General features: G+C 40.8%; 1 protein-coding gene across 2 annotated transcripts in view; it reads right to left on the reverse strand.

Annotated features, from left to right (window-relative positions):
• The window catches only part of GDNF (glial cell derived neurotrophic factor), a 32,457-nt gene extending 11,883 nt beyond the window's left edge, over window positions 1-20,574 (reverse strand). The window contains exons 1-2 of one of the 2 annotated variants that reach the window (XM_039347926.1): window positions 20,275-20,574; window positions 4,185-4,382 (exon numbers count right to left, since the gene is read on the reverse strand). In XM_039347926.1, coding sequence (XP_039203860.1) covers window positions 4,185-4,356 — 172 coding nt within the window. In that variant the 5' untranslated portion in view covers window positions 4,357-4,382; window positions 20,275-20,574. The remainder of the gene's footprint in view (window positions 1-4,184; window positions 4,383-20,274) is intronic. The other variant, XM_039347925.1, reaches the window with a different exon arrangement.
• Window positions 20,575-23,473: the final 2,899 nt, after the last annotated feature.

Genomic DNA, 23,473 nt, shown 5'->3' on the forward strand with positions numbered 1-23,473 from the left:
AATGACCATTTCACGGGGGTCGCCAAACCACGCTGTCCGCCATTTTTTTCCCTTTTTCCTAGCTGTCCTACTCCCTCTTATTGGTGGCCACACCCACTTGGGGGTCACCACAACATGGGGAACTGTATTATGGGGTCACGGCATTAGAAAGGTTGAGAACCACTGCCCTAGTGGAGGTGGATGACACCCCCCAGCTATGTAGCAGACTAGAACAATGGGACTGCTGTCTCCAAAATCTCCCGACAAAAGCCCTGGCAAGCTAGAGCAGCTCTTCATGCCTTGTAATAAGTGCAGCTTCTCTTCAAGGCCAAAACTGATTTGCCTTTTCTCCTTTTACTCACTCCAATAGCTGGTTCATGCCAGCAGAACAGCCACCAGGCCAGGCCACTAAAACCCCATGTGCCACATTATTTCTACTTGTTGAATGTAATGAGAATTAAAAATATTTCAGGGCAATAAATATTTACTCCTAGTTGTGTATACTTCTGTAGAAGGAAAAATCTTCATCAGGATCCAGTCCAAGCCAGGAATAAACAACATGGCAACTGCTTTAGAAAGAAGGTTGTACTTTATTGAAGAGGAGAGCCAGAGCCAGAAAGATGGCTCTGGAAGAAAAGAGAGAGCACATGTAGTAGGGAGTAGGTTTTTATACCTTCTTGGGCTTTTGTTGGGAGTTGTTCCTGTGTCATGAACTTTGACCTGAGTCTGAGTATGCCTTTCTGGTATTCTGATGGTGGTGGGTTAATCCTATTATGTCCTGTCTTAGAGTTTGGGTGGGGTATGTAGATTTTAAGTGTCTTTGTCTTCCTATTATGTTTCTTCAGTTTCTAGCTGGAAGACTCCAACCTTCTTGAATGGATTACTACATCTGCATTTCTAAAGGCTGGTTTCTGCTGAGTTGTCTGGCTCTGTGTGTGTGTGTGTGTGTGTGTGTGTGTGTGTAGAAGTTTCTGCCTTTTTAAAGATCTTCTCCATTATTTCTTTGGGGAAATATTTTCTGCCTTTTTAATATTCCCAAAAATATTTCTTTTCTCTGGATTGTTCCCACACTTCTGAAACTAGCCAAGTCCAATTTTGTAATGCCACTGCATTATGCACTCAGAATTATGCTAATCAATAAATGATATGCAGATGTGCCGATTTTTACATAAGCATGCTCAATATTTTTTTTAATTAAGTAACAACTGAAATTTTACAGTTTCATTGTAAACGGATCAAGTTCTACCTGTGCAGGGAAAGAAAGATAGAAGGCCTTATATTCTTAATTGTTCTGAAAGATCCTAGACATTTTCATACATAGTATCTCTATAACAGGAAGATTGAGAGGTTCAGAAGCATAATTTTGCGTACAGGGCCAACAGTATCATTGTGCACATGAACAATCCATTGAAACAGCAACCCCAATCCAAACTATACATATTTTGAATCAAAACCTGCCTCAAAGCTCATATAACATTAAATAATAGTTATTCCATTTTATGAAATAGTAATTGGGAGGATGGATCAAAATAGCAATAGTACTTAGACTTATATACTGCTTCACAGTGCTTTACAGCCCTCTCTAAACAGTTTACAGAGTCAGCGTGTTGTCCTCACAATCTGGGTCCTCATTTTACTGACCTTGGAAGGATGGAAAGCCACGTCAATCTTGATCCGGTCAGGATCAAACTGCTGGCAGTTGGCAGAGTTAGCTTGCAATAGTGCATTCTAACCATTACACCACATTGGTTCTGTCTCCCCTAGTCTTTGGAGAGGCTTAGTGGGAGCTGCTAGTTATGCCATACTACTGTTTCATTAAGCTTGATTCTTGCTCAGTAATGTATATTGACCGAGCATATCTTACATATTTACATATCTCACATATTTAATGATTATTGTGGAGAAAGAGAGCAAATATAACTGGTTGTTGTTGACTAAACAAAAAAATATCAGTGACTATGTTATATCACATTTTTAAAGTTTATTCAACTTGTAAAGCAGCAATAATGTGATCAACGGAAACTTGAAGTTTCAGAAGATACTAAATTAATTTTAACTCATTCCCAAATTTAACTATAAAGAAACACCAATGTTAATCTAGATATAATTTTTTACTAAAATTATTTTTGGTTACTGATGTGCCTCTTTGCAAAGAGTTATTTCTTAGCCCAGCTTTCACAACATTAGGTTGATGTATGAATAAATTAATTATGATTTAAACCACTTTACATGTCATAACTAAACAGCAATGATTATAGTTGACTGGACAATAACAGTTTACTTCTGGCATTTATTGTCAGAATTTTTTATTTGTGTATAGGTTCTCCTGCTTGAGCAGAGAGTTGGACTAGAAGAACTCCAAGGTCCCTTTCAGATTCTATTCTATTCTATTCTATTCTATTCTATTCTATTCTATTCTATTCTATTCTATTCTATTCTATTCTATTCTATTCTATTCTATTCTTCCTACTACCATATTTCCCTAAAGCAACTAAAGAGGGGTTCTAAAGACAGAGAAACCAGAGACTTTCTAGAACATCTATTTGGATATGAATGCCTTCATCGTACAGAAAAGAGTCAACAACTGAGTCAAACAGTCAACAATTGAGGAATTATAGTAGTTAGTGTGGTAGAAGGAAGAAAGAATGACAAAAGTCTAAACATTTTGGCTAACTTGCATCATTCCTGTGGCTTCCTTCCAAAAAAAAGTGAAGAGGGAAACCCGGGGAAGATTCCAGTGGAAAGACAGAGAAGGAGGAACAGAGAAGGCAGAAAAGTGGAAGAATGCAGATGTGGTTTTGCATCTGTTGGAAAGATGCTGAAGAGGCAAAAATGACTGAGAATCCCTATGTCACCAGAAAGTAACAGTGGAAGATTACTGTATAATTTGCACAAGCACAATAAAACCCACCCTAGGAGCCTAAGGGGTGGCTACAACTCAAGGGTATATCTCATTTGCGCATAAGAAGCTGTTCATTGATCCTCTTTCTGTCACAACAGAGTGAGGCAAAGCCATTGCAAGGCATAACTATCTACAAGTCTTTCACAACTGTGGCAATTTTATGATGGGTAGACTTCCAGTCTCAGAATTCCCCAGCCAGCAACAATTCTAGGAGCTGAAGTTCACACATTTAAAATTTGCTAAGGTTGAGAAACACTGATCTATACGCTTCACCAGAGAGGCATTATTCTTTCAACGTTTTTTGGGGAAAAAGACAGATTGCTGCCACATAAATATTAAACTCTCATGCAATATAGCACTCCAAGAAACAGAAACAAGGACAGGTCTCATCTATTCAGCGAATATGGGGGGGGGGGAGGAGAAAGAAAGCAGGACTGTTTCTTGTTCCAATGTTGGCACATTCAAGTCCCTACTATCTGTTGGAAGGATTACATGGAAGGGACTTATGAGCAAGCCATTATACCAATACTATTCCCTTCATGTGAAGAAAGGCCTTGGAGCAATCAGAGATCCTGAAAGCATCAAGGAATTATACATCATCACTGCACGAATATTATAGACCATGGCCTTTCCTGTACTGCAGTACAATCCTGTTCCTACCCTATCCATACTTCCACATACATGTGAAGGGATAGTGAATAGAAGCCTGCACTACATTCCAAGACAATCAGCATTATATTGCCAGTGAAAATATTTCATTTCATCATGAAAACCCCAAGATTACTTGAACTTTAATTTCAAGAAAGTCTGACTTTCATTCCAAGGATGCAACACAATGCAAGTGGGAATTGGCCCAGCTGAATTCAGTAGGTCTTGAATAAACAAGACTAAAACTCTAAATTGTAAGGCTCTTGATCTGAAGCAAACCTCAAGGAAACAATTTCCGAAATGTGGCTTCTGTTCAACAACTTCGATCCAAGCTTCCTGACCAACCCAACTTGGAAAAGACTAGGTATTTTTTGTTAAAAAAAAGATATAGGAAGCTGGTCTGTTGAAGAGCAAAGCAACAGCCTCTAGCATCATACTGATTTGCAGGAATGCCTTTAGCCCTAGTTTATCATCTGCTATGGGGCAACAATGGCAATCCCTTGACTGTTTCTTCCTTAGCCCTCGTCTGCCCATCCCCATCTGAGTCTCTGTTGGTGGGCAGAGCTGACTGGATCATCTCAATATGAAAAGGAAAAAAAAGGCGAAGGCCAGTAAGCAGCGGTAAAAATAACAAGAAAGTGGAATGTGTGCTTACAATCCATTTGGCCAGCGTAGGGATTCAGCAGCCTGCTGGTAGTGTGGTCTTCTTCAGCTCTTCCTAGCATTGTGCGGGCCTTTTCAGGAGGTCTCTTACCAGCGGGAAGCGGAAAGGTCGAGATCGAGTTGAGTAGCACCACGCAGACAGTCACCACATCCCATAAATTCATCTTAGATTCCCTTCCAGCACAAGACCCTGGCAAATGGGAGACATACATTAGTTTTCACCTCTTCTTCCCTTTGAGTGCCATCTGTGTTAATCTCCACCTCTCTTTCCTAACCTGGCCTTGCCTATCTATTGTAAATGCAGCCATTTTAATGATCAATACAATATCAAGCACAATGCTTGGCATTTAAGTGTTTATTAATAGGGAGTCATAACTTTTCTTGATGTCTTTCACTCTAAGAAGCCACAGCTCCCCAAAACAGCTGGAATTTATGTATAAAATCTAGGGGAAACAAAGATAAAAGAAATATCTGGAATGAGAATGAGAACTTGGTATTAGAATATTGGTCAAAATTCTGGAGCTCCATTAATTGTCCCTACTTTGGATCCCCAAAATTTTCTGCAATTTTGTCATGGCCCTAAATCCTGTTTTATTATCATTATTTTCTAATCTAATCTAATCTAATCTAATCTAATCTAATCTAATCTAATCTAATCTAATCTCTCTATCATCTCAATTTTAAAGCATCCCTACACAATTAATTCTTACTTAAAAACGAAGACCAAAAGAGTGAAAAGTTGAGCCTTAAATTTGGTCAGCAACCATTTCCATTTGGACAGCAGCAGGCTCCTGGTCACAATTTTGCCCAGTACAGTGAAAAGTACTGTATATCTCTCTATCTTATAGTTATGTCTAATATGTAATATCAACATACATAAATGGAAAGCACAAGTTTGTTCATTTTTTTTCTGGAGATGATCTCCTCCTAGCATCATTTAGAAATGTGGAAACATTTAGCTGCATAGACCTAACTAGTGAACGGTTGTCTGGTAAACTCACCAGAATCCATCAGTGGAAGACAGAAGTCCAGCAGAATAATTGTATCCAGGGTTCTCTTGAACCTGATGGCATACTTTCAGGGTCCAGTCTAGTTTGGCATGACCCACAATTCCAAAGATGCTTTTTCACAAGTCAACTGGACTTCCTTGTTTTTCTTTGAAGATGTTTCGCTTCTCATCCAAAAAGCTTCTTCAACTCTGTGTGGATGATGGGGAATGGAAGGATTTATACTCCTTGCAGACAGCTGGTCATTTGCATTCTTTTAGAGCAGAGATGTCAAACTTCTGGCCCGCAGGCCAGATGCGTCATGCCACAACTGGACCCACCCCATTACCGGCAATGGAAAAAAATTCACAATGCGTTGCAACATGTCACATGACGTTGTGAGTTTGACACCCGTTTTAGAGAAATAAACCTCCAGGTGACCTCAATGACTCTCTAAAGAATGCAAATGATCAGCTGTCTGTAAGGAGTATAAATACTTCCATTCCCCACCATCCAGTCAGAGCTGAAGAAGCTTCTTGGATGAGAAGCAAAACATCTTTGAAGAAAAACAAGAAAGTCCAGTTCTTGTGAAAAAGCACCTTATGACCTGGATGAATGAAAATCTCCATAGACATGACCTATAATCCATATTTTGGATGCTGGATCACAACTGCCTGCTACTAGAATGATTTGTATCCAGGCTTTTTTTCCAGCAGTTCTTTCACAGTCTAGTCATTAGCCCTGATGAAAAAACCTTTCTGTCTGAGCTATACCATTTCAAGTTGCAATTCTCTGAGCTGCACCATTTTACTATATCCTCTTAAGTATTGCTGCAAACCTACCCAGTAGTTGCAAATGAAAAGTTCCATTTTAATCCTTAAAACCCAAACACTTCAAAATGTAAAATTATACCTTGCACACTCAGTGACACTAGAATCACAATTTTATTTGAAGTAAAATCTTTATTGCAGACAATGACCAGTCCATAAAACATCTTACATGCATACGGATTCAATAGATCGATCAAACTGTGGCACTTCTTACATACTATATGACAAAATTCGGCTACGCTTGAGGAAATGGAGTCATTTGAAAACTGATCTGAGAGACAAACATATTTAATTAGGTGTGGGGTTAACAATTCCCAGATATATTTTATCAGTATAAAATGGACCATACAGTAAATAATAATTTCACTTGACTTTTTCATCACACGGGCAGAGTCTGGATTTAAATGAGTTGTCTCCAAAACCATTGATGGAAGAATGTTAAACCATGCCAAGGTTAGGGCCCTCCTTAGGTTGGGAACAGCAATTTGTTTGGTGTATCTGGCTGATCTATAAGGAGTTTAGGGGCTACATTAAGAGTACTACTTTGAGGAGGAGATCATTCAATTTTAGTATCTTGACTGTCTCCTCTATGTGTTCTTGCCTTAGCATTTGCACTGAAGGAAAACCCCCAAGGTTCAGGTTTTGTTATGTATTGGTCCATGTTTTCTTCCCCTCTGCCCAAGTGAGTTATCTAAGTTAGACAACAAATTCTGGAGCAGTGAGAAGTAGGACTGGGGGGGGGGGGAGAGGAGGCAATCATGAGTTCAGGATGGCTTCTTGCAATGGATGGGGGGGAGCTACTTTCCATTTCACTGTTGACTGAAATGGTATAGGATTTCCTGCTTGAACAGAGGATTGGACTAGAACAGTGGTTCTCAACCTTTTTAATGCCACGATCCCCAACCGGTCATAAGTCGAGGACTACTCAACCGGTCGTAAGTCAAGAACTACTCAACTGGTGCAGCACTGTTTGCAGAATGGGACTTTTGGCGGGCTCAGCAGGGCAAAGACAGCCTGGACAATTCCTATTGGCTTTTGAAAGCCAATAGAATTAGACTCTATTCAAGAGAGTCTATTCTATTGGCTTTCAAAAGCCAATAGAATAAAAGGGAGTAGCACAGCTAAGGAAAAGGGGAAAAAATGGTGGACTGCATTGTTTGGCAACCCCCGTGAAATGGTCGTTCGACCCCAAATGGGGTCCCGACCCACAAGTTGAGAACCACTGGACTAGAAGATCTCCAAGGTCCCTTCCAACTCTTGTTATATCGATGGAAGAATGTTAAACCATAATTTAAACCAACAACTATCAAGTTGTTGGGCTGGCAACACTCTGCCCTATGTTTAATTAACAATGTTTCTGGGCTGGTACTGGCAGGAGCTTTATGGTAAGGCTGTGCCACAGCCTCTTTGACCTTCTAACCTGCCACACCTACAATGGCTGACTTTAGAAGTGGATGGTTCCTGTTTATGAGCTACAACAGACACCAGATTACTGCTCTGCTTTGCTTAACATTTCCAAAACTTTTAGCAACAGTTTATGAAATGCCATGACATCAGATTTGAGATTCCCCCCCCCCAAAAAAAAACCCTGGTTCCAAAAAACTCGGTTTAAATCATCTAAATTAATAGTATTATGTCTTAAGAGCATTTCCATGAACAAAAGAATGAAAAGATAACAGAGCTACCTGGGAATGAATTGGCATTTTTTTTTGCAAATGCAGTTTGCATTAATTGATTGTTTCCTCTGCATGCAACAGATAGCAACAGATCAGTTCCTTTCAATTAAAGTGTTTTCTCCCAAGTGAGGATAGTGAGTCACTAAGATTGAATTATATGGATTATTAGCTTGTCTTGGAAGAAAGCAGATTTTTTTCTCTGAACTTAAGCCATTCGTTTATGCTGCAGCCTCTCACATTCCATTTCCCCTTCATGAATATAAACAGAAGCAGATGAGGCCCATTTAGTAAGCATCTGGATCTACCTTTGCATCACAGAAGAAATACAAAATGCAAAAAATACAAACTCACTTATGCAAACAACACCATGTGTTTGAAAACTCATAAAGAAACAGGAAAAACAAAGAGAAAAAAAAGTTTCTGTCTTGCTCACAAATTACAACTTGATGGCCTCCTACAGACTCAAGGTTAAATTAACCTATATACTGTAAATCTGTTGCAACACACATGTTTTCAGGATTTTAACCCAAAAGCTTCCAAGGGAGGGCTTTTCCAAACCTCCCAGGTTTCCTACCTTGGTAATAAGGTGTGCGTAAGAAGGTTTATAAGTAAAAGGAACGGCATCTGGGCCCCCTATAAAATTCTGCAAAATAGATGAATTGACTGTCCAGAAATCTTAATGCTCAAGATAGTCTGAGTCATTTGCTTTTTTTTTTTTTCCTTCCAAGGAGAAGAGATTCTATTCTTAGCAGGACAACTCCTGTCAGGGAAAGCTATTACAAGCAGTAGAATGGGAGAGCCATTTCTTCATTTCCTTTAGAAGGTTCATCAAAGGTACAGCTGTATCTCTACTAAAGATGCAGAAACTGTACCTTCTTTGCAGCTGTTCAGCTAATAATATACAACTTGCAAATATGGGGAGAAAGAGGTTTTATGATTTTAAGCACATCTATATAAAAAAAACCTCATCTGGGACCCAGATGTGTGGTTACCTGGTTGGTAAGGATCAAACCTTCTGGGCTTGCTCAAACAAAGATTATTATAAATGCCCCATGGAGCTGTCATTTTCTATGGTCTTCGAAATACACTTTCTTTGCAATTCAAATGGATAACCATTTAAGGGCCTCTCGCTTGCTTACAGAAGAAGGTTAATTTGGCTATCACATCAAAAAATCAACAATTGGGCTACTTCCAATCATAAAATGATGTATGGGTACCATGCTTGGTAAAACTGGGAGTGGGGTGGGGGGGGAGTGGTTGAGCAGAGAGGAGAGCAGGAAAAAAGGAGAGAAAAACTCATCTGCAGAGTTGGAAGAAAATGTAGCTCTTTTGGCTGAATTTCCCTATCCCCACTGAAGCCATTATCTGCCTTGCAAACAGGCAATCTGGGACCAATCAGGCATTTCCCATCCTTTCAGCTCATTCAACAAAACAGGCTGGTGAGCAGACTGCCTTAAATTCCACTGGAAATATTTCAAAACTGTCCTTTGATTGGAGACAGTTTCTTTCATTTGACCCCAGTTTTGGATACTGCAAGCCATTTGGAGGTCGTGGGCAAAGGAAGCAGGAAGCAGAAGAGTTTGCAGGTGCTTAATTAGATCCAGCGTGCAATACTCCCCATCTTTTTTTTTTATTGCCAAATTTTCATTCTTTAATGGCAAAAGGCCATACAGGTAAATCTGCAGCATGCTTACCTCTTAACACTTAATAATTATAAACAGTTTATCATCATAACCTGAATTAAGGCTTCTAAAGCAAGGAAACAATAGATTCAAAACAAGCTGGTGAATGAAGATCTCTCATAATCAGTTTGGTTTCAATGGGAATAAAAGCCACATCCATCCACAACCCACTGAAGATGAGATTTTAAATTTAACCAGACCAGTAACACATCCTGAACAAATTACATCATCCTAAATTACATAACACCTAAAGGCAACCTTTTCCTGTGGAGGGTTTTAAAATGACTATGTATTCTTATTAATTCTGAATGAATTTTACTTCCATGTTCTAGGTTGAGTCCTGTTATTTTTCCTGACTTGAAGTATTTCAGCAAGTTAAGAGTTCTAAGTGTCTTTAACATTTGGGATGTTGGTCTGGACTTAGACGGCACTCAGAAATTCAAAATGACGCCAGAGCTTCAAAGACAACCACATTTTTAACCAAATTTATCTGATTGATACCACAAACTGTAAACATTGCCTTTAGATATACAGATCTGTGCATCTTTAATCAAAAGTACGCTCCATGGTGTTTAAGTCTATAGAGAGTTCCAAGGGTTTCCAAAGACATTCAAAAGAATAAAGCAAAAGAAGCTTAAGAGAGTTATAAAAATAAAGTACCAATTTCTAGTTCTCTCACAGCTTTTTGCAAATGAGTGTGTGTGTGTGTGTGTGTGTATGTGTAAGTCCCACTTAGTTGGACAAGATCAAGGGAGCAAGAACTGCACAGATTTCAGTAAGGTATCCTTAATGCCAGCCTTGTTTTAAATATTATATCTTGGAAACACAGTGGAATTTCCAGTGTTCATTTATAGTGTGTGATTAAATGATCTGAAAAGCTTCTTCCAGGATTCCTTGCCAGCTGGGCTGTGTTGCTGTTTATGAGATAAGTTGCCAACAAAGTCATCCTCTGTGTCTGTTTGTATCTATTCTCCCTTCCATTCTTTTCTCAACCTTCCCACCAACTCTCCAAAATAATTGCATACTAGAAGACATATTCCAAGGCACCTTCCCCATTGAGGCTGTGGGACAATTCCTTTCCGTTTATCCCTAAGCCTTGATTCATATAGCATCCTGAACTATGCTTAGCCATAGTTTACTCATCTACACTATTTCTCAAGGTTCTAATGCTATCATAAGACAAAGAGACCCTTAAATGAAGTATGCATTTTTGTTTACTTTTCATGGAAGTATTATGGAAACAGTTTTGCCATAGCTTCTTCCGGAATGTTTTTTATTCCAGCTTTCTAGTCCAGAGGCCCCCAACCTTTTGAGCACCAGGAACAGGTTCTGTGGAGATAGGTTTTTCCGCGGATCGTAGGGGGCATGGTTCGTGTGTTGCCTGCATTTGTGCGGCCCGGTTTCTGGCATGCCAGAGACTGGTGCAGGTCCACAGACCAGGGGTTGGGGATCCCTGTTCAAGTCTATCTACCCTATGGTCTTGGGATTCCTTCTTTCAGGTGGTCTCCCATCCAAACATTAACAATACTGACCTTTCACTTCAAAGCTCAAATGAGCTTACTATCACAAGTTGAGACTTATGTGATATGAAACACCATAAACTAATTGCATAGACTGTGTTTGTGAAATATGAATGGCCAGTCTTTGTTTAGGAATTATATTCTCTCTTCTTGCCTCTTTCCATGTTTGAAAACTGCTCAAAGAAGAGGCTTTTTAATCTTCTTCCTCTTTGGTAGTTCTATGCTTCCCAAATGCTTTGCCTTAGAAGAAAGATAGGGTAGCATCAGTTGTTCAGTATGGATAGTGTGTTAACAGTGGTTTGGTACTAGCCAAAGGTACATAACCCAGCAGAATTCTATTTAGAGGCTCCTCCTTCAGTTGCTTCTCTTCACAAATGCAATCTATTTATTGATGTATTTCTTGCTCCCTGAGCCACACAAAGGTGATGATACGAAGGTTGGTCTGTTCACCAGCAATTTTAGCCAAAGAAGGAGAGGGCAATGATGAGAAAGAAAGAGAAGCAACAACTAGAATGAAGACTGATTCATGATTGCATTTGCCAGAGGTAAGTTAAAGGCACAATGGCTATGTTCGTAAGACACACTGAACCAGCCACAATGAAGTGTAGCTGTCATGAGAAACTAGATAGTGGTTACTTGATGGCTGAATGTGTTGTGTAAGTCCCAAAAATTGAGTTATGTAAACCCTGGGTCATGGGTATCTCTATAGCCCAGTCACATTTAGATCAGAATGATAGCCAACTAATTCCAAAGTATCCAAGGGTAATTGTAAATAATATTATCTTATCCTTGTGTTGTCTGAGATCAAAAGACAAAAATTAACTTGAAGTTATTTCTCCCTTTTGGCCTCCGGTCCCAAGGGACTGAGAAAGGAGAGGCCCTGCACAAAGTCATTGCTGCACACACAATCTCCCCTCCACTTTTCATCTCTAGCACTGTTTACTTATTTATGATTTGGCATAAATAATATCAGGGGAGCTTATCGAGAGTCTTATCTAAAACCCCTCCATAACATTAAGAAAGAACTGCACTGTCACATTTCAGCAATCAAATAAATTTGGATTGAAAAGTACCTCTTTCCTTCCCCACACCACAGCCTGCCAGCCTAGACCTTCTGCTTTAAACAATCTCCATTTTTCAAACTAAAAAGGTTCAGCTGCACATGCAAGATGATGCAGATAGCATAATCTGAACTTGGACCTTCAGACATACTATGCCCAAGAGTTTGGCATTTAACTTCTCAATACACTAGGAAGGGAGGAGAGCTGCTTTGTTCACCTATTCATTCATACCTTCCCTGCACATCAAATAAACAAGATTCTTGGTGAGCTATGGTTTGGGGGAGCACTTGGAGAAGCATGTGCTAAGACTAAAATAGATAGGAAATGCAGTAACATACCCACATTATGACCCTAAAGCGCTCCTCTTCTTTTTTGCGGGCAAAATTTATTCCATTTTATTTCAACCCTGGCAATATGTCCTGACCTTCTCAAATGGATCTTCTCCTGGCTGGCCTGACTGTGGGCCTGATTGGCTCAACCTTGATCATCAAACTCACAAGAATATCAATATGATCTTCTTCTTTACTTCCTCTTTTACCACTTTGGGTGTTGAGGGACTCCATATGTCAGAAGCAAAAAAGCCAGAGAAAGAGGAAAAGCAATTGAGAAGAGGCAGACCTGCATCATGGATTTCAGAAGACCAGATCTGATGAACTCAAAGTGAAAGCGGTTCAGGTGTAATGGCTGAATATTTAAGAACAGGCATCCAGGAAATGTCTAGGCAAATAAGGTGCACTTGGAAACAAGCCCCACGAGAGGAAAAAGCTAGAGAAATCTGAAGATACATAAATAATGCAGAGTTCTCTAAAATAGTGAAGTGAAAAAGAGACAAGTGCAAGACACGGAGAGAAACACAGCCGAAGAAAAATACAAGGTTATCCCCAGAAAATGTAGTACTCTCTCAGAAGGATGATAATTAGAAAGGTGACAGCCACAGAAAAACTGAGTCTTGTGAGACATAGCAAAAACAAAAAAAAGGATGAGTTTGGGTATGTTAGAAATAAAAGAAAGCCATCGTAAGAAGAAAATAGTAAATATGTAATAAGGAGGAGGCATCCCTCTTGTGCCAGAAGAGAATGCAGTTGGTTATTGCAGTTTAGGATAGGCAAAAAGAGGGTAAGAGACAGCTTATCTAATTTTTTTTTTAAATCAAGTCTCCAGGGCCAGAATGATGAAGGAACTACAGGAAAGGTAGAGAGCTACCTTCTTTGAGAATTCCACCTTCAAAAAAGTGAAAGAGGAGGATCCCCCCCCCCCCCAAAAATTACAGTTATGTCAGCTTGACATCTGTTTGGGGCATCGACTTTGAACATATTATCAAGCTGTGCTATTTAACATTTTTATCAATGACTTGAATGAGGGAATGGAGGGGAAACTGCCACGGACAGCAAATATTTTGGAGGAAAGAGATAAGATTAAAAAAGATCTGAAAAGGCTTGAATGGTGGGTTGAAATGAACAGGATAGAATGTAATAACAAGAAAAGTTAAGTTCTGCATCGGGCAGGAAAAATGTAAGCACAAGAAGAAGGCTGTGGAGATTGGTTTGGCAAACACATGGGTAAGGAAGCTGTCAATCACAAGTTAAACATGATCCTGCAACATGATGCAGCTGGTAAAAAGGCAATTCTAGCAAGGAATTAACAGCAAGGAATTGTTCTGTACCCGGCTCAGACCCCATTTGAAGTACAACACTGATTCTGACAACCACAGTAAAACAATGACAGGTTCTGGAAAGTTGAGAGGAGAGCTGTTAAGATGAAGAAGGGTCTGAAAAACAACCCTTTATGAGGCAGTTTTATGAGGTTATAGGATATAGTCATATTGGCCTAGCAACTCTATGACTCAACAAAGGAGATTAGTTGGACGAACATCTTGACAATTACGACATACTCAGAAGTAGGCTACTATTGCTGTGTATCTTGAAACCTGTGCTACTCTGATAACTCTATTGTAAGTGCCTCTAGCAACCAGATATGGGATTGCTTGTTCCATAAAGCCATTGGGATAGGACAGAGGACTTGAGTTTCCTATTGCAGCTGAAGACAGCAACTAGAATGGAGTTACAAAGTATGTCTTAAACAAATCTCTGCCCCTCCATCTCTTTCTACTTCTGAACACCATCCTACTTATTTGATCTAACAGAGTTTGCCTTTCTTCTGTGAAAGGATTTAAGGTACATTTCAGACTAGCAACCCCGAGAGACCTTGCACAGGAATCAAATTGACAATGTCTAGGCAACATGGAGGCCCCTTGTCTATTTCTTTCCTGGCACCTAGCCTTAGACTTTGCCTTGAGTTTTTGTTTAACTGGCAGCCAAGTGAAACAGACATGGGATTTTTTTCAGTATAATAAATCATTTCCATGTTGATAGAACTTTAGAAAAAAACATTTGCTTCTCTCTTGTGCTATTTGTGATGACTGTCTCTGTAGAGAGGAACAGAAAATGGAAAGAATGCTGAATACATCCTAAGTAAATCAAAGATTGCATACAAATAATTTTAGAACTATTTAGTTCTACAAGTTGAAAAATCTCAAGCACATCCTTAAGAAAAATTGGGTCTTGCTTATGCTAGTTTACCTTAAAACAAGGATGGGAAACAAATGATATTACAAATATTGATGAAGTCTGGAGAACCCCAACCTGCATGGTTAATAATAAGGTTATTACTTTACTACTAAAGTTAACAGGGATTTTTTTTGGTCATAGAACGCCCAGAACAGAGTTCCGGCACCTTTTTTGGATGGAACCTTTCAGGGTAGGCAAGGCGGGTTGTATAACATGTGTGAGTTCTGGCACCTTTTTTTTCTGAAACTTAATAATAAAGTTACTGCATGGTTGGTAGTAAAGAATGCTGGGAGTTGTAGTTCATAAATATTTGCAGGTTGTCCATCAAATTCACTTCCATTCTTGTTATAGATCTTTGTCATATCTTCAGAGGTAGTATCACAGGAAGGCAATAGCTGTCTCTGCATTTTTTCCCTGAGAAGACAGGAGGTTTGGCCAGGCCTTAACCTAGATATGTCCTAAAAGATCCCAGAATATGAAATTATTCATATTTTTGCAAAACTCAGTCAAGGGCAAGATTGTCATTTTGGTTTTCAGAGATAGCCATATTTATCTGCTATAGAAAAAATGTGATTCTTTAAAGACTAACAAATTCATGATGACCTACAGTAATATATTAAAACTACTTTATCAGACATTGATAAAGAAGAAATATAACAAAATGTACCTTGTCTTTAAGATCAATAAGACTCTTCATGGTTTTTTTTTGCTTTTAGTATGATTTTAATAGATATAAACTTAAAAAGAAGATATACATTTCTCTACTTCTACGTTTTGAAGTTGCTCTGTGCTAGGGATTGCTTCTCTGTCCTACAAATGTAGTTTATATACATTTGTTAATATATTTGTGTTCTATTTTTTTTTCCTTGCAATCTTCAGTGAATTCCTTCCAAGGAAGCCAAATTCTGATTCTGTATCCAGAAACATTTTACTGTCCAGTCCTGGAATGCACACCATAACAACTTACTACAAACAGATAACTTTTTGATAACTCATTCTCTTCTTTAGCATTCTCTGCTCTCCCTTCACAGAGCTGCATTTTGTAATCTTATTTCAATGAATTAATCATATTATTTTAATAAGATTCCTTCTCCAAGGATGGTGGTAGAGAGGGAACTGTAAATCAAATGTAGCTCTGCTCATTAGAAGCTCTACTAGACTAGAATTGCTCTATCAAAGAATCAAAACAGGTCATTTAGACTTTGGGGTCTAATCTTCTTCCATGGGTCAAGTGGCAATGTTGAGCAACATTCTATCATGGAGAAATTGAATGTACACAGTGATAAATAAAGTTCCTTTATTGTGAGTCACAATTTAGACCATTAAATCCAGTCCAGTGTTACTCAGGTTGGCCAAGATTTTACCAGGGCTGCTAGCAAAGGCTGTTCTTGTACTTATACCTGCCTTTTTAATGAGAAGCAAAAATTCAAAGTACTTTATTTATAAACTTGTTTTCCATAAACTCTCTAACATGCAGTGTCTGAACTTCTACTTGCATTAATAAGGTGACCAATTTTTTTACAATGAAAAGGAGGACACAAATAAATTGAAGAAAAAATATTGTAAATAAAAGAAACATTTTATTCATTGCAACAATAATACAGACAACTTTCATGAGCAAGGTTTGCCAGCTGGGTGCTTTGGTGCTGCTCAGCAGCACTTCCTATTGGCTTTCGAAAGCCAATAGAGGGAGTAGAACAGCTCATGAAAAAGTTGAAAAAAAAATTAAAAAAAGGTGCTGGAACGCCATTCTGAGCGTTCTATGAGAAAAAAAAGCCCTGCAGATTAGTCTTCAAATATTGAAAAGGAGGACATGTAGGAGGACACTTTTCAAGTGAGGACAGAACTTACAAAAGGAGGACTGTCCTCCCTAAAGGAGGACTGTTGGTTACCATAGCATTAAGATGTCTGATGTTTTGATCAACAATCCTATTTTCCCTGTATTGTGTTTAGCATCCAGAAAAGGAAAGACCAAATTCCCATTGTTCTTAAATAGTTCATATGTGAATATTTAACTAAAACGAAAATTATTTGAGAATAGTTTGAATGCAGTGAAAGGGGCCTTCCAGTGCTAATAAAGACATTCAGCAGTTCCAAGTTTTCTTCCTTTATAGAAAAAATGGAACAAGTGGTGCAGAAGGACGGGATTGGTAACATCTTTCTTAGAACCCCATGTTAAATGCCATGAATAAACTGGTGCTAATATATGGCACCTATAGGTTTGAACCAATAAATTTTCACAGCACTATTAAACTACCAATTTTGACTTCATTTATTCTTGATTTCTACTGTGCCCTTACTTGGGTTCTCTAGAACCAAATCTGGAGAGCAATTAAATCAGGCCAAGCCTCCAATTTGGCTGGTGGACCACCATCTTTGATTAATTGTGCCTGCTTTTTTTTAGGAATTTAAACTAGCTCAGTCTTCCCCAACACATTGAGGACACCTGGCTGGGAAAGGCTGAGATATAATATATGTAAAAAATTGTTTGGAACTACCACTAGAGGGTAGTAGAAACCAATTGCTTCTTCTAGATCCTGCACTCAGCTCCTCCCCTTTGTAAACACACAGAACCTATTAGTTTGGGATGGATCATGGGTATGCTAACCTATACTGGTAGAATTTTAGAAAAGACAATTTCATATTGCCATGGATACTATATTTCAAAGCCTAATCAAAGTATTGCAAAATGGTCTAGCGGGGAGAGGGAAGTTCTTCCCTCAGTGCTCATTTTGGATGTGTAAAATTCAAGCAGTCCAGATGTTCTTTCCAGTGGAGGAATCCCCGTTATGCTGCAATGTCAATCAGGTATTTTTGAAGCACCCTAAATATATTATGAAGAGCAGTGCTGCCGCAGTGGTTAGAATGCAGTACTGCAGGCTAATTCTGGTGACTGCCGACTGCCAGCAGTTCGATTCTCACCGGCTCAGGGTTGACTCAGCCTTCCATCCTTCCGAGGTCAGTAAATAAGGACCCAGATTGTTGGGTGCTATATGCTGACTTTGTAAAACCGCTTAGAGAGGGCTGTAAAGCACTGTGAAGCGGTATATACGTTTAAGTGGCATTGCTATTATCGCTCAAGCATTTTAACTCATCTGACAATAAAGGTTCAAAATGTTAATTTGCTATTAATCATTATTGTTGCATTTAATGTGAAAACTGAATTCCTGATCAAATGATAGATCTGTAGATCTCTTCTCCCTTGAACCTTAAAATCCCCCAAGATATGACAATAATTGTTTTCACATGACATACTGAGCCACAAATTAAATCATCCCACGACAGCCTTGAATCATGGGGCAAACTCAGCCCAGGTGCTCTTATGTCCTGAGGCTCATGAGAACCCAGAAAATCAGGTTTATTCTCTAAATCACAGCTTAGTTAACCATGGTTTAACTTGTCATGGGAACTCAACCATCACAGTATCTCTTTTTTAAGTCAGTGCAAAGTCCCTTAATCAAAGAGGTCAGAGGGTATATATTCAGAAAGCAACTGGCTTATCTTATCACCCAATCCTGGAGACTGTTACCCTGCCCAATGATTTATACAAAGCTGCTCGGAGATGGGCTAACTTCACATGAAACTTTTTATTATATAGACATAAAATAACAGGGTTGGAAGGGACTAGTGGTGGTCCACTAGGACACCTAGATCCTTCTCAGAGTTACTGATGAGCCAGGTACTATCTATTCTATATCTCTGCATTGGGTTTTAGACGATGCTGTTGCCTGTCTTCATGCCACACACAGGTCAGGCTTTCAGATATGCACACACCATATTCCTCCTCTGACTAATCTCCGGGTGGCCCAGCCAAAGTATCTCTGACCATACTTGTATCTGATTACCTTTTCTATGTTACTGTGCATATTTGGGCTGGGATTTCCAAGAGACTGAATAAAGGTGGTGATGGCATATTGTTTTCTGCAAATGATGGGGAAAGGAGATCAAGGCATTTGGGGGAATCAGTGTATTCAGAGAAGGGGATATTTAGATTCTTCTTTTGAATAGTTTTGGCTTTTGCTCAGCTCAGAGGGCTACCATTAATGTCTCTCTGCTTGGTCATGCCTTGGGAAAACTCCTCAGTCTTGGCAACTTTGAAATGTGTGGACTTCAATTCCCAGAATTCCCCAGCCAGCCTTGGCTTCTGGGAGTTGAAGTCCACATAGCTTACATGTTTCCAAGGCTGAGAAACACTGCCCTAAACACACTTTTAGGCATACTTCTTTCTCTGCCCCATCTCGGGGTGACGGTGGGGGCTCTCTGAAAAGAGAGAAGAACATCAAGAGGAAAAGTCAGGCTGGGGTAGAAACTGTTGATGCTACTTCAGCAAAAGCTTTCAATTCCAAGACTTCTTGCTAGTCCTTGTAGGAGTGCCTTTAACCTGGTTTATGGTTTAAACACTGTATATTGTTTCTTCATCCATCTCCTGATCAAGATCTTGAAACCTACAAGCAAGTTTATTGCTGACCCTTAAAGCACATTTCTTCAAAGCTTAATTTTGCAGGAAAAAAAAAATAGGCAAACTGGGCTTAGTCATGGCCCAGTATTTCTTCCTCCCTAAATCAGAAACTAAGACTAAGCAACAAACTACACACATGTTCCAGATCAAATTGGCCTTCGTGAAAGAATTTGGCACAACAATAAATAAATAAATAAATTGAAGCTTTGATGCTAGACTTATTTGGGAGAAAAACTCTGAACGGAATCAGTGATATTTCTGAATAGATCACAAATGTGATTAATGTACTAATCCATAAACTGATAACCCTCCACACAAATTTGAGAACATGGAGCTGAAACAGCAGACTTGGGGGAGATCCGGTTCAAAGTCCCAAGGAATTCATTGGGTGATTTGGAACTGGTGGTACCTTAATTTAATCTACCTTGCAGGACTGACATGAAGATAAAAGTAGAAAAGGGACAATCTTTGCTAGGAAGGACAGAAATGTGACACGTTTGCAAGAATTGATTCTTGGGATTTAAGGCAGAGCGCCAACGAGTCAACCATTCCAGGCATTGGAGGAAAAAGAAAAGGGATGTAAACTAATCTAGTGAAGTGATTCTGTTGTATTAAGAGGTGTACACTCCAAATTTAAAGTAAAGGTTGTGCTTGCCCCATGCAGGAGAAGGAGCAAACAGGAGGACGAGCAGACCTCAGCTCTGGGAAGATTCCATTGGAGGATACCAACCCCTTATATTTCTCAATCCCTTGGTCCTAGGTTAACTCCCTCTCTAAATTGTCCCCCCAGTCTTTGGGGATCGCTTGACCACCTGGGGCTGCAGCATTCCTTCCAGAAGAGAAGTTAATAAAAACAAAACAAAAACTTTGGGTTGTAATATTCCGAAGCTTCTTGCTAGAGGCGTTATAGTTCTTCCCGAATTATCCGAGGCAGAAACCTCCAGGGATCTCTCCTCCACCGCAAAGCCAGGTGGGCGAAGCGGTGTTTTTTTAATAAACTAATGGTGGACCCCGAAACGAAATTGTTGCGGGAAGAAAAAGAAATCAGCCAAGGTCGAATAGATGCACGCTCAGCTCTGCTAATAAACACTTTTGTACGTGCAGATGCAAGATAGAAAAGATATTCGGGGAAAGGAGGGGGGGGGGAGAGAGAGGAAGAGATTCTTTGCAGAGAGTTCACAAATTTTGTCCTACGGTAGCAGCCAAGCTGAGACGCCACCCCTCCCCACTCGCGGCGCAACCTGTCCAAAACCTTGAGCCTGGCTGGGTCGCTGCTTGGCCGGTCGACTTCTCCTCCTTACCTTTGAGCTGGTCTTCCCAGGCCACGGGGTGACATGAACGCCAGAATTGCCCGCTTTCCAAGCTCCGAAGATGCGGAAAGGAGCCCCGGGCGTCGCGATCCTCCAAAGTGGGTGGGCGGCGCGGGGTGGGAGAGGTTGCCTTCGGCTGACTTGGCGCTGGCGAGGCAGGCGGGGGAGGGAGGGAGCTTCTGCTGCTGCTGCTGCTGCTGCCGCCGCGGCTCCGCGCCCTCCCCCCGCAGGTGCAGCCGGGGACTCCTCCTTTCCCGGGCTCCGAGCGAGCCGGGTTCGCGCACTCCCAAGCTCAGGACAGGCGGTGCGAGAAGCCTGCCTGGCCGCGCCGGGCGCCGCCTGACAGGAGCAGCTGGCTCGGGATCCTACCGTTGCCAAGGCGCTGGTTGGAAAGCGGAGAGAGACACCCCATCAACAGCGGCGGGAGGTCCCGTGAAGACATCAGGGGGGGCTTGCAACGCCAGCTGGTCCAGGGAGAAGCGGGCGGCGGCGACGGCGGCGGCAGAGGAGGAAGAGGTGCTGCGGGGAGCCCCGGAGAAAGCGAGGTGGGCCGGCGGGAAGGGGATCCACGAAAGGCAGAGGGTCTTCGAAGGTGGCGGAGCGGGGCTGCGACGGCCAGCAGACGCCCGAGATAGATCCACGTGGGACGCCGTGTCGCTCCCAAGGGCCGGTCAGCGGCGGCGCTTGCAAATCCACCGTGCTGGCGAGGGCGGACGAGCGCTTCTTGCTCTTCTTCCTCGCCCAGGGAACTCGGTAAAATCCGCAGGGATCAAAGAGGACGAGAAGGGGGGGGGGAGAAAGAGAGAGAGAGAGAGAAAGAAAGAAAGAAAGAAAGAAAGGAGAAAAGAAAGAAGGTAGGAAAGCGGTGGATCTCCTGCCTCGGGAGGTGTAGCTCAGCGTTTACACCAGGGGGCAGAGGTGGGCACTCCGGCCGTCGAAAACACACGCCTGGTCTCTTTGCCAGGGGAAAGTGAGACTGGAGATGCCTTTATAGGGCTGGAGGTCGGTGACGTTCTCGCAGCGGCGCCTCTGATTCGCCCGCGACGTAAACACACACACACACACACACACACACACACACACGGAGCAAGACAGACTAGCGCCCCCCATCTCTCTCTCTGTGTGTCTCTCTTCACTCCCCCCAACCATCAAACAACAAATATCTCTCGGCTGAAGTCAGCGGCTCGACATATCGTATATTACACGGCAAGCCACGGAGAAGCCTTCTGAAGTTAGCCCGGCATCTTAGGCTTACATTTTCTTGCCGAGGTAACCCAACACCAGACTTTGGTGGAAGCCGCCCGCGGGGCGTTCTGAAGCTCCCCCGCTGCCCCCAATTCCAAAGCGCTCGCATCACTTAAGCGTTAAAGGAGGGAGGCGGTCATCCAGGGACTGGAGCCCAGCTCCGCTCGCTCTCGGCCACCTTTTCGACCGTAAAGGCAGGTGACGTCCAGGAGCCGAGAGCAGGTAAAATCGGGGAGGCAGTGGAGGGAGGAGCTCGTTTCTTCGAAGCCCCGCCCACAGCATCCCGCCTCCTACTCTCAGGTGTCGAAACCTCTAGGCTGGACCTGCTGAAGCAGCCAAAGGGAGAAGGCGAGGAGAAGGAGGACAATTCCAACCGGATGCTTGGATCGAGTGGCCGAGCGTTTCCAGCCAGGATTTTTGGAAGCATCTTCAGGTGTCTTTTGTACAACTGAGTTTGAGAAAGGCAGCACCGTTGAAATTATGCCAACTTTAATTGACGTTCATCTCTGGCAAGAGAAGCAACAAACTTGGTGGCCCCAGTTGAGCCAGTTGTGGTGGCCAAGCTGGTGGGTTATTTCATGGTTCAGAGCATTGGGGAAACTCGGCCACAGATTTGTAAAGTCCAGCCAAAATACGGTGGTGCAAGGCTTTGGGAAAATGTTAAGCAATTTGTGAGTTTATCTGAAGGAGGACCAAGAAGCACAGGAGATACTCACAATTACAGCAATTTCTAACATCCTCCTTTAAAACTGCATTGCTGGACTTTCATATACCGTACTGAATTGTGAAGACTGTATAAATTAAGTTCTGTAGCACAAACATTCGTTCAGAATAATTATGTTGATTTGGATAGATTTGTTCTCACCATTTGTTCTTCTTTTCCTTGTTGCTCAACATACTGCCACACTAGGACCGCTGTGACACCACAAAGACGGTCTTCCTAAATGATAAAGAATGGAAAATTGGAAACTAATGTAAGTCGATTGGTTTATGAATACATACAGTAAGTATCCTGCTGTCCTAACAGCTTTGGATAGCATACAAAGTATCTATATCTATATCTGTGTGTGTAGTATATATAAATAAATAAACCATTTAAATTTTGGAAATATTAAAATTAAGCATGAAAACATCTAAAAGATTTAAACCCCTTTCTAAAATGTATTGAGGAAGAGGCCAGTCTCAACTGCAATGACAAATATTTGAGTATGGTCTCTCCATAGATATAATAGAATTTCCTGCTGATATTTAAAGTACTAGAGGTAGCTATCCCATTAAGAATCTAAGAAGACAGGCAGATAATACAGGAGTAATTTGGTAACTTTGTCATTAGACTTTTTGAGTAAGTTCAGATTTTAGAAGAGACAGCAAGCTAATGGGAGACAGTGTAAATGCAATTTATAATGCAAAGTATATATTATATAACACATTTATAATTTATAGGATTTTCTTTCCTAATTAGCATAGCTGGATTTTAGACCTACATATACACAATCTCTCCTGTCTTCTGTTTATTCTAACAATAGAAGGGAACTTAAAACATAATTCAATATGAACAATGCCTTTTAATGATAATGGCAATATTTTAAGTGTTTAAAATGTTTTTTTTCCCAATACGTCTTAGAACAATCTGTTATGAAGCAAATGTAAGGATTTCTGAGTGAGTGGGCATAAAAACAAAAGGATAAAAATTCCAGTGGGATTTCATGGATTGGAATTAGGACAAATGCAGATAGTCTGGAATTGGAGACAATAGTAGAACATGGTGAATCTGAGGCCTGAATTAGAATGAAATCTGACTAGATAAACCTATCATCAGTCTAGACCTAGATGGATCAGAGGCAGGTTTAGGATATAATATTGAAAAAAACCTGGCAAATCATGGGCTAATAATGCAATATTTTCACATGACAGGAATGTGAGGTTTTCCAGATATTGCCAAATG

This window comes from Crotalus tigris, unplaced genomic scaffold, assembly GCF_016545835.1.
Source record: "Crotalus tigris isolate CLP2741 ecotype Arizona unplaced genomic scaffold, ASM1654583v1 scf7180000018103.2265978, whole genome shotgun sequence".
Lineage (NCBI taxonomy): Eukaryota > Metazoa > Chordata > Lepidosauria > Squamata > Viperidae > Crotalus > Crotalus tigris.